Source organism: Pipistrellus kuhlii, unplaced genomic scaffold (assembly GCF_014108245.1).
Source record: "Pipistrellus kuhlii isolate mPipKuh1 unplaced genomic scaffold, mPipKuh1.p scaffold_m20_p_6, whole genome shotgun sequence".
NCBI lineage: Eukaryota > Metazoa > Chordata > Mammalia > Chiroptera > Vespertilionidae > Pipistrellus > Pipistrellus kuhlii.
In genome coordinates, this window is record NW_023425562.1 from 49,481,062 (window position 1) to 49,495,924 (window position 14,863).

Consider the following 14,863-nt stretch of genomic DNA (forward strand, 5'->3'; position numbering starts at 1 on the left):
GTGCTGGAAGTGGGTATGGTCTTTGATTTACTTGAAGTGATTTCTGCTGATAAAGTGGTTGTAGATGGAATAGAAGCAGTACCTTAGCTGCGGTGGTTGTAGCCTCAATAGTAGTGCTGGCAGTAGTTTCAGTAATTCTTTCAGTTGTAACATGGACTGCCATTGTGACTATAAGTTCAGTTGAAGAGGTACCTGTTGCTGTGATGGTCATAAGTTCTGTAGAAGCAGTAGTGGTGTCTTACGGGTATGTACCCTCAGGGGTAGTGCTGGAAGTTGTGGTGGCAGGTGGTTCATTTGATGAGGTGGCTACTGGTGTGGTTACAAGTTCAGTAGAAGTAGCAGTGGTGTCAGATATGGAGGCAGACTCAGTGGCAGTGCTGGCCGCGTTTGTGGTAGTTGGTTCACTTGAAGTGGTTTCTGTTGCCATCGTGGTTGCAGATGTGGTAGAAGTGGTACTGGTGGCCTGTGTGGTTGTAGCCACAGGGGTGCTACTAGCAGTAGTTGAGGTAGTAGTTTCAGTTGTAGAGGGGGCTGCTGTTGCAGTTGTAGGTTCAGTTGAAGTAGCATCGGTTGGTGTGCTGGTCATAGGTTCTGTAGAAGCAGAGGTGGTGTCTGATGTGGTTGTAGCCTCAGGGGTAGTACTGGAAGTTGTGGTGGCAGTTGGTTCACTTGAGGAGGTGGCTGTTGTTGTGGTTGCAGGTTCAGTAGAAGTTGTAGTGGTGGCAGTTGTGGTTGCAGCCTCAGTGGTAGCACTGGCAGTACTGCTAGTTGGTCCTGTTGAAGTAGTGGCAGCTGTGCTGCTTGTAGCGTGAGTTGAAGTGGATTCTACTGATGTGGCAGCTGTAGGTTCTGTAGAAGCAGTAGAGATAGTGGTGCTTGTAGCCTCAGTAGTGCTGGCAGTGGTTGAGAGAGCTGGTTCAGTTGAAGTGGTAGCTGTTGTGGTGGCTGCTGGTGCAGTAGAAGCCGTCGTGGTGGCTGTTGTAGTGATAGCTGCAGTGGTACTGCTGGCAGTGGTTGTAGGTGGTTCTATTGATGTGGTGGCAGATGTAGTGGCAGGAGGCTCAGCTGAAGTGGTGTCTGCTACTGTGGTGGTTGTAGATTCTGTAGAAGCGGTGGTGGTGGCTGTTGTGGTTGCATCCTCAGGGGTAGTGCTGGCAGTTGTCAGGCTGGTTGCTTCAGTTGTAGGTTTAGTTGAAGTGGTAGGTATTGCTGTGGTGGTTGTAGGTTCAGTAGAAGTAGCAGTGGTGTCAGATATGGAGGCAGACTCAGTGGCAGTGCTGGCCGTGTTTGTGGTAGTTGGTTCACTTGAAGTGGTTTCTGTTGCCATCGTGGTTGCCGATGTGGTAGAGGTGGTACTGGTGGCCTGTGTGGTTGTAGCCACAGGGGTGCTACTAGCAGTAGTTGTGGTAGTTGTTTCAGTTGTAGAGGGGGCTGCTGTTGCAGTTGTAGGTTCAGTTGAAGTAGCATCAGTTGCTGTGCTGGTCATAGGTTCTGTAGAAGCAGAGGTGGTGTCTGATGTGGTTGTAGCCTCAGGGGTAGTGCTGGAAGTTGTGGTGGCAGTTGGTTCACTTGAGGAGGTGGCTGTTGTTGTGGTTGCAGGTTCAGTAGAAGTTGTAGTGGTGGCAGTTGTGGTTGCAGCCTCAGTGGTAGCACTGGCAGTACTGGTAGTTGGTCCTGTTGAAGTAGTGGCAGCTGTGCTGCTTGTAGCGTGAGTTGAAGTGGATTCTACTGATGTGGCAGCTGTAGGTTCTGTAGAAGCAGTAGAGATAGTGGTGCTTGTAGCCTCAGTAGTGCTGGCAGTGGTTGAGAGAGCTGGTTCAGTTGAAGTGGTAACTGTTGTGGCTGTTGGTGCAGTAGAAGCCGTCGTGGTGGCTGTTGTAGTGATAGCTGCAGTGGTACTGCTGGCAGTTGTTGTAGGTGGTTCTATTGATGTGGTGGCAGATGTAGTGGCAGGAGGCTCAGCTGAAGTGGTGTCTGCTACTGTGGTGGTTGTAGATTCTGTAGAAGTGGTGGTGGTGGCTGTTGTGGTTGCATCCTCAGGGGTAGTGCTGGCAGTCGTTGGGGTGGTTGCTTCGGTTGTAGGTTCAGTTGAAGTGGTAGGTATTGCTGTGGTGGTTGTAGGTTCAGTAGAAGTAGCAGTGGTGTCAGATATGGAGGCAGACTCAGTGGCAGTGCTGGCCGTGTTTGTGGTAGTTGGTTCACTTGAAGTGGTTTCTGTTGCCATCGTGGTTGCAGATGTGGTAGAGGTGGTACTGGTGGCCTGTGTGGTTGTAGCCACAGGGGTGCTACTAGCAGTAGTTGTGGTAGTTGTTTCAGTTGTAGAGGGGACTGCTGTTGCAGTTGTAGGTTCAGTTGAAGTAGCATCGGTTGCTGTGCTGGTCATAGGTTCTGTAGAAGCAGAGGTGGTGTCTGATGTGGTTGTAGCCTCAGGGGTAGTGCTGGAAGTTGTGGTGGAAGTTGGTGCACTTGAGGAGGTGGCTGTTGTTGTGGTTGCAGGTTCAGTAGAAGTTGTAGTGGTGGCAGTTGTGGTTGCAGCCTCAGTGGTAGCACTGGCAGTACTGCTAGTTGGACCTGTTGAAGTAGTGGCAGCTGTGCTGCTTGTAGCTTGAGTTGAAGTGGTTTCTACTGATGTGGCAGCTGTAGATTCTGTAGAAGCAGTAGAGATAGTGGTGCTTGTAGCCTCAGTAGTGCTGGCAGTGGTTGAGAGAGCTGGTTCAGTTGAAGTGGTAGCTGTTGTGGTGTCTGTTGGTGCAGTAGAAGCCGTCATGGTGGCTGTTGTAGTGATAGCTGCAGTGGTACTGCTGGCAGTTGTTGTAGGTGGTTCTATTGATGTGGTGGCAGATGTAGTGGCAGGAGGCTCAGCTGAAGTGGTGTCTGCTACTGTGGTGGCTGTAGATTCTGTAGAAGTGGTGGTGGTGGCTGTTGTGGTTGCATCCTCAGGGGTAGTGCTGGCAGTCGTTGGGGTGGTTGCTTCGGTTGTAGGTTCAGTTGAAGTGGTAGGTATTGCTGTGGTGGTTGTAGGTTCAGTAGAAGTAGCAGTGGTGTCAGATATGGAGGCAGACTCAGTGGCAGTGCTGGCCGTGTTTGTGGTAGTTGGTTCACTTGAAGTGGTTTCTGTTGCCATCGTGGTTGCAGATGTGGTAGAGGTGGTACTGGTGGCCTGTGTGGTTGTAGCCACAGGGGTGCTACTAGCAGTAGTTGTGGTAGTTGTTTCAGTTGTAGAGGGGGCTGCTGTTGCAGTTGTAGGTTCAGTTGAAGTAGCATCGGTTGGTGTGCTGGTCATAGGTTCTGTAGAAGCAGAGGTGGTGTCTGATGTGGTTGTAGCCTCAGGGGTAGTGCTGGAAGTTGTAGTGTCAGTTGGTGCACTTGAGGAGGTGGCTGTTGTTGTGGTTGCAGGTTCAGTAGAAGTTGTAGTGGTGGCAGTTGTGGTTGCAGCCTCAGTGGTAGCACTGGCAGTACTGGTAGTTGGTCCTGTTGAAGTAGTGGCAGCTGTGCTGCTTGTAGCGTGAGTTGAAGTGGATTCTACTGATGTGGCAGCTGTAGGTTCTGTAGAAGCAGTAGAGATAGTGGTGCTTGTAGCCTCAGTAGTGCTGGCAGTGGTTGAGAGAGCTGGTTCAGTTGAAGTGGTAGCTGTTGTGGTGGCTGCTGGTGCAGTAGAAGCCGTCGTGGTGGCTGTTGTAGTGATAGCTGCAGTGGTACTGCTGGCAGTGGTTGTAGGTGGTTCTATTGATGTGGTGGCAGATGTAGTGGCAGGAGGCTCAGCTGAAGTGGTGTCTGCTACTGTGGTGGTTGTAGATTCTGTAGAAGTGGTGGTGGTGGCTGTTGTGGTTGCATCCTCAGGGGTAGTGCTGGCAGTTGTCAGGCTGGTTGCTTCAGTTGTAGGTTTAGTTGAAGTGGTAGGTATTGCTGTGGTGGTTGTAGGTTCAGTAGAAGTAACAGTGGTGTCAGATATGGAGGCAGACTCAGTGCCAGTGCTGGCCGTGTTTGTGGTAGTTGGTTCACTTGAAGTGGTTTCTGTTGCCATCGTGGTTGCAGATGTGGTAGAAGTGGTACTGGTGGCCTGTGTGGTTGTAGCCACAGGGGTGCTACTAGCAGTAGTTGAGGTAGTAGTTTCAGTTGTAGTGGGGGCTGCTGTTGCAGTTGTAGGTTCAGTTGAAGTAGCATCGGTTGGTGTGCTGGTCATAGGTTCTGTAGAAGCAGAGGTGGTGTCTGATGTGGTTGTAGCCTCAGGGGTAGTGCTGGAAGTTGTGGTGGCAGTTGGTTCACTTGAGGAGGTGGCTGTTGTTGTAGTTGCAGGTTCAGTAGAAGTTGTAGTGGTGGCAGTTGTGGTTGCAGCCTCAGTGGTAGCACTGGCAGTACTGGTAGTTGGTCCTGTTGAAGTAGTGGCAGCTGTGCTGCTTGTAGCATGAGTTGAAGTAGTTTCTACTGATGTGGCAGCTGTAGGTTCTGTAGAAGCAGTAGAGATAGTGGTGCTTGTAGCCTCAGTAGTGCTGGCAGTGGTTGAGAGAGCTGGTTCAGTTGAAGTGGTAGCTGTTGTGGCTGTTGGTGCAGTAGAAGCCGTCGTGGTGGCTGTTGTAGTGATAGCTGCAGTGGTACTGCTGGCAGTTGTTGTAGGTGGTTCTATTGATGTGGTGGCAGATGTAGTGGCAGGAGGCTCAGCTGAAGTGGTGTCTGCTACTGTGGTGGTTGTAGATTCTGTAGAAGTGGTGGTGGTGGCTGTTGTGGTTGCATCCTCAGGGGTAGTGCTGGCAGTCGTTGGGGTGGTTGCTTCGGTTGTAGGTTCAGTTGAAGTGGTAGGTATTGCTGTGGTGGTTGTAGGTTCAGTAGAAGTAGCAGTGGTGTCAGATATGGAGGCAGACTCAGTGGCAGTGCTGGCCGTGTTTGTGGTAGTTGGTTCACTTGAAGTGGTTTCTGTTGCCATCGTGGTTGCAGATGTGGTAGAAGTGGTACTGGTGGCCTGTGTGGTTGTAGCCACAGGGGTGCTACTAGCAGTAGTTGTGGTAGTTGTTTCAGTTGTAGTGGGGGCTGCTGTTGCAGTTGTAGGTTCAGTTGAAGTAGCATCGGTTGGTGTGCTGGTCATAGGTTCTGTAGAAGCAGAGGTGGTGTCTGATGTGGTTGTAGCCTCAGGGGTAGTGCTGGAAGTTGTGGTGGCAGTTGGTTCACTTGAGGAGGTGGCTGTTGTTGTGGTTGCAGGTTCAGTAGAAGTTGTAGTGGTGGCAGTTGTGGTTGCAGCCTCAGTGGTAGCACTGGCAGTACTGGTAGTTGGTCCTGTTGAAGTAGTGGCAGCTGTGCTGCTTGTAGCGTGAGTTGAAGTGGTTTCTACTGATGTGGCAGCTGTAGGTTCTGTAGAAGCAGTAGAGATAGTGGTGCTTGTAGCCTCAGTAGTGCTGGCAGTGGTTGAGAGAGCTGGTTCAGTTGAAGTGGTAGCTGTTGTGGTGGCTGCTGGTGCAGTAGAAGCCGTCGTGGTGGCTGTTGTAGTGATAGCTGCAGTGGTACTGCTGGCAGTGGTTGTAGGTGGTTCTATTGATGTGGTGGCAGATGTAGTGGCAGGAGGCTCAGCTGAAGTGGTGTCTGCTACTGTGGTGGTTGTAGATTCTGTAGAACTGGTGGTGGTGGCTGTTGTGGTTGCAATCGGGGTGGTTGCTTCGGTTGTAGGTTCAGTTGAAGTGGTAGGTATTGCTGTGGTGGTTGTAGGTTCAGTAGAAGTAGCAGTGGTGTCAGATATGGAGGCAGACTCAGTGGCAGTGCTGGCCGTGTTTGTGGTAGTTGGTTCACTTGAAGTGGTTTCTGTTGCCATCGTTGTTGCAGATGTGGTAGAAGTGGTACTGGTGGCCTGTGTGGTTGTAGCCACAGGGATACTGCTCGCAGTAGTTGTGTTAGTCTTTTTAGTTGTAGTAGGGACTTCTGTTGGAGTTGTATGTTTAGTTGAAGTAGCATCGGTTGCTGTGGTGGTCATGGGTTTTACAGAAGCAGTGTTGGTGTCTGATGTTGTTGTAGCGTCAGGAGTTGTGCTTGAAGTCTTGGTGGCAGTTGATTCACTTGAGAAGGTGGCTGTTGTTGTGGTTGCCGGTTCAATAGAAGTTGTAGTGGTGGCTCTTGTGGTGGTAGCCTCAGTGTTCATTGCTTCAGTTGTTGTTTCAGTTGAAGGGGTATCTGTTGCTGTGGTGGTTATAGGTTCAGTAGAAGCTGTAGTGGTGTCTGATCTTGTTGTAGTGTCAGTAGTGCTAGCAATAATTATGGTAGTTGGTTCACTTGAAGAGGTTTCTGCTTTTTTGGTGGTTATAGATGTGATGGAAGTGGTACTGGTGGCTGGTGTGGTTATAGCCTCTGTAGTAGTACTGGCAGTAGTTGTGGTTGTTGCTTCAGTTGTAGGTTGAGTTGAAGTGGTATCTGTTGCTTTCGTGGTTGTAGGTTCAGTAGAAGCAGTAGTGGTGACAGATGTGGTTTTAACCTTCGTGGTAGTGCTGGCAGCTGTGGTAGGTAGTTCTGTTGAAGTAATGGCTGCCGTGGTAATAGTCGATTTAGCTGAAGTTGTGTCTGCTGTTGTGGTAGTTCTAGATTCTATAGAAGCAGTAGTGATTTTTATGGTTGTAGCCTCAGTTGCAGTGCCTGAAGTCATTGTTGTAGTGGTTTCAGATAAAGTGTTGCCTTCTGTTGTTGTTTCTGTTTGAGCAATGGTTGCTGTACTAGTAGATTCTGTTGAAGAACGACCAGTGGTTCTAGTGATGGTAGTTGAAGTGGATGGTGTGGTAGAATCTATTACGGTAGTGGGAATTATAGGCTCAGAACTAGTTTCAGTTGCAGATGAAGTTGTCTCATGGTTTGAAGGAAAGTGGATAACAATGGAGGCATTATTCTTTTTCCCATTATACACCAAAGACATTATGAGTACTCCAATTGCTGTTGTTATCGCACAGGCTAAGAGACAAACCAGGAAGATTTTCCACAGAGACCAATCCCTAAAGAAATTTCGTGTCACCTGGAAAAGATGCATACAAAATTAATGAAGATCAAATCGAATGATCCAAAAAATTAATACCATTGAAAATCCTTTTTTATATATTACCTTACTGAAAGATGATATATACATAAAACACTATTAATAGCTTCTAATAATAAAGAATGACTCATAAGAACAAATAAACTTCTCCCAATTTCTCATGATTTTTTTTCATATATCTGTATATCAAACTTTTTTTTTAAAGGTTATTAATGTCTTCTTGGAAACTTTATATTCCTGCCACTATCAAAAGTTTCTATACATGCCTGTTCACAGTGATTTGAGGGCCCCAAAAGATCACCTGATTAAATCTTCTCCCCTTCTGGCTTGTCATCTATCAGAAATTTAGCTACTTTGAAGTCTTTGATTTTAGGTGCATTGATTAATGGCTTGTCAAATTTCCTAGCTAATTTTTCATACAAATTAGCATTTGGCAGGATGAAATTTAAAATCTGAAACATTTGTTGAAATCCCACATCTGTTGCCACCAGTTATTTCCATTGGGTAAGATACTTATCCCTTTGATGGAATCCTTTCATCCATAAAAATGGATGTGATAAAATTAGAATAAGAATTAATGTCCATAAAATTACTTTATAAATTTTAAAATACTACTTATATATAACAAATTACAGTGGAACCTCGGTTCTTGAACTTCATTCATTCCAGTAAGCTGTTCGAGAAGCGATTTCTTCGAAAACCAAACTTTTTTTTTTGCATAAGACATCATGTGAATTGCATTAATTAGTTCCAAACCCCCCAAAAGGATTACCTGTTTTAACCTTTCTTATATACAGTACAAGTCTAATGTAATCTATAAGCAAACACTTCTTTTCTTAAATTTATCAAATCCCATTACTAGCCTTAAAGGAATCTCTTTCAGCACTCCTTCCAGGGGTGTATTTTAGGAAGTCAGCTTGGGGCATTTTGTTTTTTCACATATCACTGCCTCCAAAATGCTGACACTGTCACGGGCTAACTGCTTTTTCCTTTATCCAAATCAATAGCAGTTTTTCTGCCTCTGTGATCATTGTTTCTTTTCACATCCCACAGCAACATAAGCACTGTTGATGGCCTCTTTAGTGTTTACTACCCTGATTCCCCGAAAATAAGACAGTGTCTTATATTAATTTTTGCTCCCAAAATTGCACTAGGTCTTATTTTCAGGGGATGTCTTATCTTTCCATGCACTAGGTCTAATTTTCGGAGGATGTCTTATTTTCGGGGAAACACGGTAGTAAAGTTGGGCTAATCACCCATTTGTCAGCAACAAGAGAAAAGAAAACCCACAAAAATATCCACAGCATGATTTCCTGAGATGTTCACAAACCCTAAGTTTCTAGGTAAACAGACCAGAATTCTCTCTTTTGTTTGTGGCAATGAGGCACTTTTTGTCATGCTAAAGTACTAGCATGCAAGTTTTGTCCAAAGACCAAGATATTTGTTTGGTGAACAACTTGGAGAACCAAATTGTTTGAGATGGGAGACATTTGAGAACCAAGGTTTGACTGTATATATAAATATATATGTAATTTAATATATATAATATATAGACTTACATATATATATAATTTGTTATTATACAGGAAACACTGCATAGTGTAGAACATGTAAGTCTTCAGATCAGAAGTCTTGAATTTAGTCCCATACCATTAATATTCTAAGCAAGTTTATTAACTTGTCTAATTCTCAATTTGCCTTATATCAAAAGTGGGGATAATTATATCTACCTCAAAGTGTTGCTGAGAAAATTAAAATAAAAAATATCCTCCTTTTATTCTTGCAGAAGACAGTTCATGTAGAAATTAGGAGCACAAGCATGAAGTCTAACAGATTTAGGTTTAAATTTAAATTCCACCATTCACTACATGGATGATGCTGATGGGGAAAATAAGACATTTGGGGGGGAGGGGTTGCTAGCAATCTGAATCTGTACCAGTAACCTAATGTTTATTGATAGCCTACAATTAAGTCCCTGCCCCTTTCTCCACAATCTGGTCTTACAAGACAGGTTTACCTAACTACTCCCATTTTACAGAGGCCATAAACCACAACCCCCAGATGGGGTTATCAGCGTTGGCACCAGGCCATGCCTTTAAGTGTGGTTTTATGGCTCCCATCCCAATACACAGGGCTTTTTGCAAAGCCTGCGAAAGGTCCACGAGTCCCTTCCATATGTAGGGGACAAAGAAACCAAAGGGTGTAAAGGGAGAGCTTCCTCCATATTGGTTTGTTCAGGATTTGAGAGGAAGTCTCCCCTGAAGCCACTACTAGTTCATGCGAAACATGTGAAAATAAATGGGTTTCTCCTGTTTCTCCGGTACTCCTATGTATTTTTCCGTCACCTGGTAAATTCTGTCACAATGCTATTTGGAAATTTGGATTATATTTCAAAGCCGCAATTCCCTCACGTGGGTCCTATCACTTATTGCACAGGATTTCTGTTAAGAGTAAACAAGAAAACAATATGGGTAATATTTCCCTGCACTTGCTAAGTATTAAAAACAAAACAAACAAACAAAAAAAACAGTTGCATTCACTAATTACTTCATTATTATCCCTTTCCCTATAACTGAGAGCAGATCACTAAAGGAAACAAAAACAAAGCAGATGTCTTTGGAGCATATAGAATAGCTCTTAAAAATCACAAAATACGAGAAACGGTCTCAGATAGTAATCCTCAGTGTGGGTGCTGAAAGGAGGTCCCCCTAGGAGACTAGAAGCAGTCCAATAAGGCCAAGGATTTAGGGCACCAACTGAGAAAGCCCAAAGACAAATGGCCCCAGGGCATCCAGGTCTTAGGAAGGAAGTCAGAGGGGTAGGAGAGGAAGGGCCAAAGTCACATCTCATGTAAGGGAGATAATTACCCTCATTTTTTATTTGAATCTTTAAAAAGAAGGGCAAGATTAATAGAAACTTACATTAAACTGACCTGAGACATGTGTGTCCATGCTATTACAGCTGCTAACTAGCTGTGTGAATTCTTAAAACATTCTACACTTCCAGACCACATTTTTTTCCACCTGTCACTTAAATGCATCTAAAATAACTCTCAGCTCTCTGATTGGTCTGGTTTGTTTGAGGTTATCAGAGACGTGTTCTCTAAATAACTGTTATCTATCAAAAGCATTCTTCCACAATGTCTCCTGACAGAGAGTGTATCCTCTTTTATTTTGTCAGAGTCTCTCCAACCTGTCTCTCTAGTAAGATTAACTGGAGGAGGGGTGTAGTCCAGAGCTTGAAGCACTGAACCAAACTGGCAAGCATCATCATCAATCAGAGTCAAGTTTTCATCTTGGTGTGGAAGCGGAAGGGACTCAGAGATCAGACCTTAAGGTGAAGAAAATAGAATAATAAGAAAAAGGGTCAATGAATACGGGAAATCTGCTTCAGGGTACCAAACCAATAGAGCTAAATAGTTCTAAGTCAAGGTTGAAAACACATGAGGTCAGAACCAGGAGGCTAACAGAAAGCCTACAGTTGGCTCAGAGGCAGGAAGAGAGAGTGAGACAGATCACCCACAGACTAGAACCCCAGAGCCTTAACACATGACTTCATCTCCACCTGAGCAAGGGGTACAATGTCATTTACGCCCAATGCATTTGCTGTCATCGCCTACTCAGTCCTCAAAATAAAAGAGACCCCAAAACTTTGTTTGACCCTTATTTTCTCCAAATTGTGTATGTTTTTGTCTTTCTTTCGTGATCATTAACTACCTTAAATGAAGAGACCCATAAATTTGTCTCTTGCATTCCCTCTCAGTGACATGTTTAAAGGATGCTGTAGATTTTCAATTGTTATCGTTAATTGAGTAAATTATTTTCCTCCAAAATATTAGATCAATAATATTTCCATGAGAGTTATGTCATACCCAGAGAAAGAGTGTTGTCCCAAACATTACCTGACAATGATGTAATTCTCTGTTTGGAAATTCCGGGTCTCCAAGGGTCCTTGTATTGGTGCAGACATTAGTTAAATTGATACCAGTATCACAAGCTACATCAGTTGATGCTGGAAACAGACATGCTGAACTGTGAGCTTCGTGGGTTTTTGTGCTCAGAAATGACTGTGTATAGAAAAGAATGGGGGAGATAGGAATTATTATATTTGATGGCTAAAGTAATATAATGCTGACAAATATAAATCAGATTCTGGCATATAATATTATCATATATTTAATCAAATAAATCCACTTGAAACCTGCTTGAAAAAAAACACAAATGAACACTTTCAATATATTTCTTCTCAAAACAAGGAAAGCTAGATAATTGTCAGAAGTTACAGTTAATTATCTATAATAATAAAAATCTAAGCGATCATCACAACCGAACGAACCACCAAACAGGCTGCATGGGGCAACCAGGCTGGCAGGGGAGTTAATGAGGGGCAACCAAATGACTGAGCAGCAGTCTGTGTGGGGCAACCAGGCCCACAGGGGGAGCAGTTGGGGTCGATCAGTCTGGCAGGGAGGGAGCAGTTGGAGGCGATCAGGTCAGCAGGGGGACAGTAAGGGGTGACTAGGCTGGCTGGAAGGGGGGAAAGTTAGTGGTGACCAGGCCTGGGGTGGGGAGTGAGGGGAGGGCAGGCAGTTGTGGCTAACTAGGCTGACAGCAGGACAGATGTGGGTGACCAGTCCAGAGGTGGGGGGAGGCAGTTAGGGGCAACCAGGCAAGCAGGCAGGTGAGTAGTTAGGAGCCAGTGGTCCCAGATTGTGAGAGGGATGTCTGGACTAATGGTTTAACTGGCAATTGGACATCCCCCCAGGGGTCCCAGATTGGAGAGGGTTGAAGGGACCCCCCCCTAATGTATATAGTGTCTACATATATAAAAGCCTAATATGCTGAGTGTCTGACCAATCTGTCAACTGCTCAACAAGTCACTATGACATGCACTGACCACCAGGGGGCACACGCTCTGGCTGGTAAGTTAGCTTGCTGCTGGACTGGGTAGGATGGGCCAGACATCCCTGGAGCCTTCTCCAGGTCCCTCCCCAGCTGGCCAGCTGGCCCCTATCGACCCCAATCGGGATTGGGTGAGACAGTGCCGATCGGCCCTGATCTCCAGCCAGGCTGAGGGAACACACCTGTGCACAAATTCATGCATCAGGCCTCTAATTTTATAAAATTATTGATATTAAAATCCAGGAATAAGCCTTATTTTTTTATCTTCATCATTTTTAATGCATTTGTTCACTATCATTATGTGGCAAGCAGGTATAAAGAAATTATATAAGAAAAAAAAGTCTCACATTGAAAATTCTAAGACCTTAAAGGTTATCAAGAACAATTTTTAGGCCCTGGCCAGGTGACTAGGCTGGTTGGAGCATTAACCATTACACCAAAAGGTTGCGGGTTCAATTCCTGGTCAGGGCACATACCTTGGTTGTGGGCTCAATCCCCAGTCAGGGAGCATATGGCAGGGCAACCGATCAAGGTTTCTCTTTCTCTTTTCCTTCCTCTCTCTAAAATTAATAAACATTATCCTCAAGTAAATATTAAATAAATAAATAAATAAATATTTTTTTAAAAAACTGTTTTGGCCCTGGGCAAGTAGCTAAGTTGGTTAGACCATTATCCCAATACCAAAAGATTGTGGGTTTGATCCTGAGTCAGGGCACATATGAGAATCAACCAATGAATGCATGGATAAGTGAAACAACAAAGCCGATCTCTCTCTCTCTCTCTCTCTCTCTCTCTCTCTCTCTCTCTCTCTCTCTCTCTCTCTCTCTCTCTCTCTCTCTCTCTCTCTCTCTCTCTTTCCCTTTCTCTCTCCCCCTTTCCCTTCCTCTCTTTCTCTCAAATCAATAAACATTAAAAAAAAAAAAAAAGAATGTTTTTGGGTCATATTGAAAATTAGAAAACCAAGATGTAAAGAATTGAAGTGAGATTCTGGATAGAGTAACTTGCAATAGGCCCACTGCAATCGATCAGTCAATAATAACAACTGAAGAACTTGAAAAAAATTAAAATTAGATTATGTAAAATTTAACAGAGTTTGAAAGAGCTTCACAGAAGTGACCTACCAATCATATGCCATTTTCTCTTCTGGGTATGCCAGTTGATTCTGACTATGAGCTGAGGTTCTGACTACCAAAAGAAGTGAGCAAAACTTTTGGCATTCATGTGTGGCTGGCATGACAGATTGGAAAACAGGAGCCCTGACTCCAAGGCCTTAGTTTTGTTCTGGACTAGCCCAGGAGGCTGGGGGTCTGGAGTAGAAAGTCCGAGTGGTCTCCAAGCAGTATCCTAGTAGTTAGGATATAAAACAGTGCTAGAACAAGGTTGGTCTGAGAAGTTTAGAATGTTTTAAGAATTTACACTGTTAGTGGTTCTGCATTAAGGACATTTGTCAGATTTTAAAACTGCCTGGTATAGGAAGCTAAAGAATTTATTTTGAAACCTTCAAAGGTCAATCTCAAGAATACTGGTGCAAACATTATAAGTAAAAGAATAGCAAATTAACCCCCACACACACAAAATATACACTGAGTGGCCAGAATACTATGATCTCTGAATGCATAATAATCTATGCATTACTCAGTGTTACTCAGTGTATAGCCTATATAATAAAAGTCTAATATGCAAATTGTCCTCTCGACCAGGAGTTTGACCAGCAGGCAGGCCAGCCAACCACCCATGTCCACTCCTCCTGGCCAGGCTGGCCAGACCCCACCCATGCACAAATTCATGCACTGGGCCTCAAATAAATAAATAAATAAATAAATAAATAAATATTTATTTATTTATTTACTTATTTATTTATTTATATATCTAAAAGGCAATCCCAACATACACAGTACAAATTTTTTTTTTAAATATATTTTATTGATTTTGTACAGAGAGGAAGGGAGAGAGACAGAGAGCCAGAAACATCGATGAGAGAGAGTCATCGATCAGTTGCCTCTTGCACACCCCCTACTGGGGATATGCCCGCAACCAAGGCACACGCCCTTGACCGGAATCGAACCCGGGTCCCTTCAGTCCCCAAGCCGACGCTCTATCCATTGAGCTAAACCGGTCCCGGCCAAATTTTTTTCTTTTAAAAACATAAGCAATAGTCAAATAATATTGTAAATAACTGAACTCTAAAGATTCACCTTAATACAATGTTTTACCAAGAGAAGAAATTCATAACCAGTAAAGTAGAGACCTATCTAAAGGATTTCTAAATAAATTTGATTCCTAGATCTAACTTTCACTTATACAATTATCTTATGACTTTTAAAGATATATAGAAATCTTTGCATTCTATCAAATCTACACATTACACTAAAAATCGAAGTGATTAACATAAAAATCTATATATCACATTTTAAAAACATAACTTGTTAATGCAATCAAATATAGAGTGTTGGCTTATGTTTGAATTATGATAGCTGCAGAGAATTATTTGAAAAAATTATGAAATTGTTACCCAAGATTGCTTATATCTTATATTAGTGAGTGTTAAAATAAATGCTTTAATTATGCATACATTGCTATGCAGGAATTAAAAACTTCTAACTAATAAGTAGTAAGTATTAGCTAAAAATTGGCTTCTATATAAAACCTTTATTAAGAATTCCTTTTGGGGAAGAACCATGTCATAACAAAAACTATATATATTAAAGTCCTATAAACATTGAACACAAAACTCTGAGCTATCAAAACATACCTGAGTGGTGCCACCAATACTCTCCAGCTGTTTTCCAGAGGGTTCAATATTCACTATGTATTTCCCACGTTTTCTGTCCATTTTTCCGCGGCCGATATCACAAACTCAACTCCAGAAACATTTTTCAGCCTATTCATCGCCCTTTATAGCTGAAACCTTGAGAAATAATTGTGTTGATTAATATTAAATCTACTATGAGGCATCAGTGTG

The 14,863-nt window shown here is 43.7% G+C and overlaps 1 protein-coding gene across 1 annotated transcript; it reads right to left on the reverse strand.

Annotated features, from left to right (window-relative positions):
* Nucleotides 1-238: 238 nt before the first annotated feature.
* LOC118707933 (mucin-2-like) lies at nt 239-11,158 on the reverse strand. Its single transcript, XM_045574627.1, is given in 4 exon segments — nt 239-1,709; nt 1,851-6,979; nt 10,902-11,084; nt 11,087-11,158. Coding segments are annotated over 4 exon segments (6,855 nt in total).
* Between the last annotated feature and the right edge of the window lie 3,705 nt (nt 11,159-14,863).